The sequence below is a fragment of the Penaeus monodon genome, chromosome 16, assembly GCF_015228065.2.
Source record: "Penaeus monodon isolate SGIC_2016 chromosome 16, NSTDA_Pmon_1, whole genome shotgun sequence".
NCBI classification, from domain to species: Eukaryota; Metazoa; Arthropoda; class Malacostraca; order Decapoda; family Penaeidae; genus Penaeus; species Penaeus monodon.
The window spans coordinates 45,033,285-45,033,771 of NC_051401.1; the positions used below are offsets into that span (position 1 = coordinate 45,033,285).

At 49.1% G+C, this 487-nt stretch overlaps 1 protein-coding gene across 2 annotated transcripts in view; it reads left to right on the forward strand.

Moving 5' to 3' along the window:
• Positions 1 to 327: 327 nt before the first annotated feature.
• LOC119582854 (nose resistant to fluoxetine protein 6-like) overlaps positions 328 to 487 on the forward strand; it is a gene marked incomplete at its 3' end in the record, with an annotated part of 14,875 nt that continues 14,715 nt past the window's right edge. For both annotated transcript variants that reach the window (XM_037931330.1, XM_037931331.1), the window contains 1 exon segment: positions 328 to 487. This exon segment is cut by the window's right edge and continues 40 nt beyond it. In XM_037931330.1, the coding sequence (XP_037787258.1) occupies positions 353 to 487 (135 nt within the window).

Consider the following 487-nt stretch of genomic DNA (forward strand, 5'->3'; position numbering starts at 1 on the left):
ACGCAGAGAGGACAGAGCGTAATTACATTGTTGATTCACAGAAGACATTAAAAGATTATGATTTGACTAATAAAAGGGAAGATAAGATTAAGCGTCGACGCAACATTTAAAAAAAATCTTATGAACGAGGTCACGTGACGGAAACAGTGAGAGAGAGAGAGAGAGAGAGAGAGAGAGAGAGAGAGAGGAAGGGAGAGATGAAGAGAAAGAGAGAGAGAGAGATGGGGGGCGTGAGTGAGAGAGAAATGGAGACAGAGAGAGAGAGAGAGAGAGGAGAGAGAGAGAGAGAGAGAGAGAGAGAGAGAGAGAGAGAGGAGAGAGAGAGAGCGAGAGATAAGATCTATCCCCCCCCATGGTCATATACTCATCAGAGTCCAAACGGCGCCTCCGGAGGCTCAGCGGAAGGACCAGACATTGCAACTCGAGCGGCAGCATGAAGTGGACCCTCGTGCCTCTGCTGACGCTGCTGAGTGGGAGAGCTCTCGTC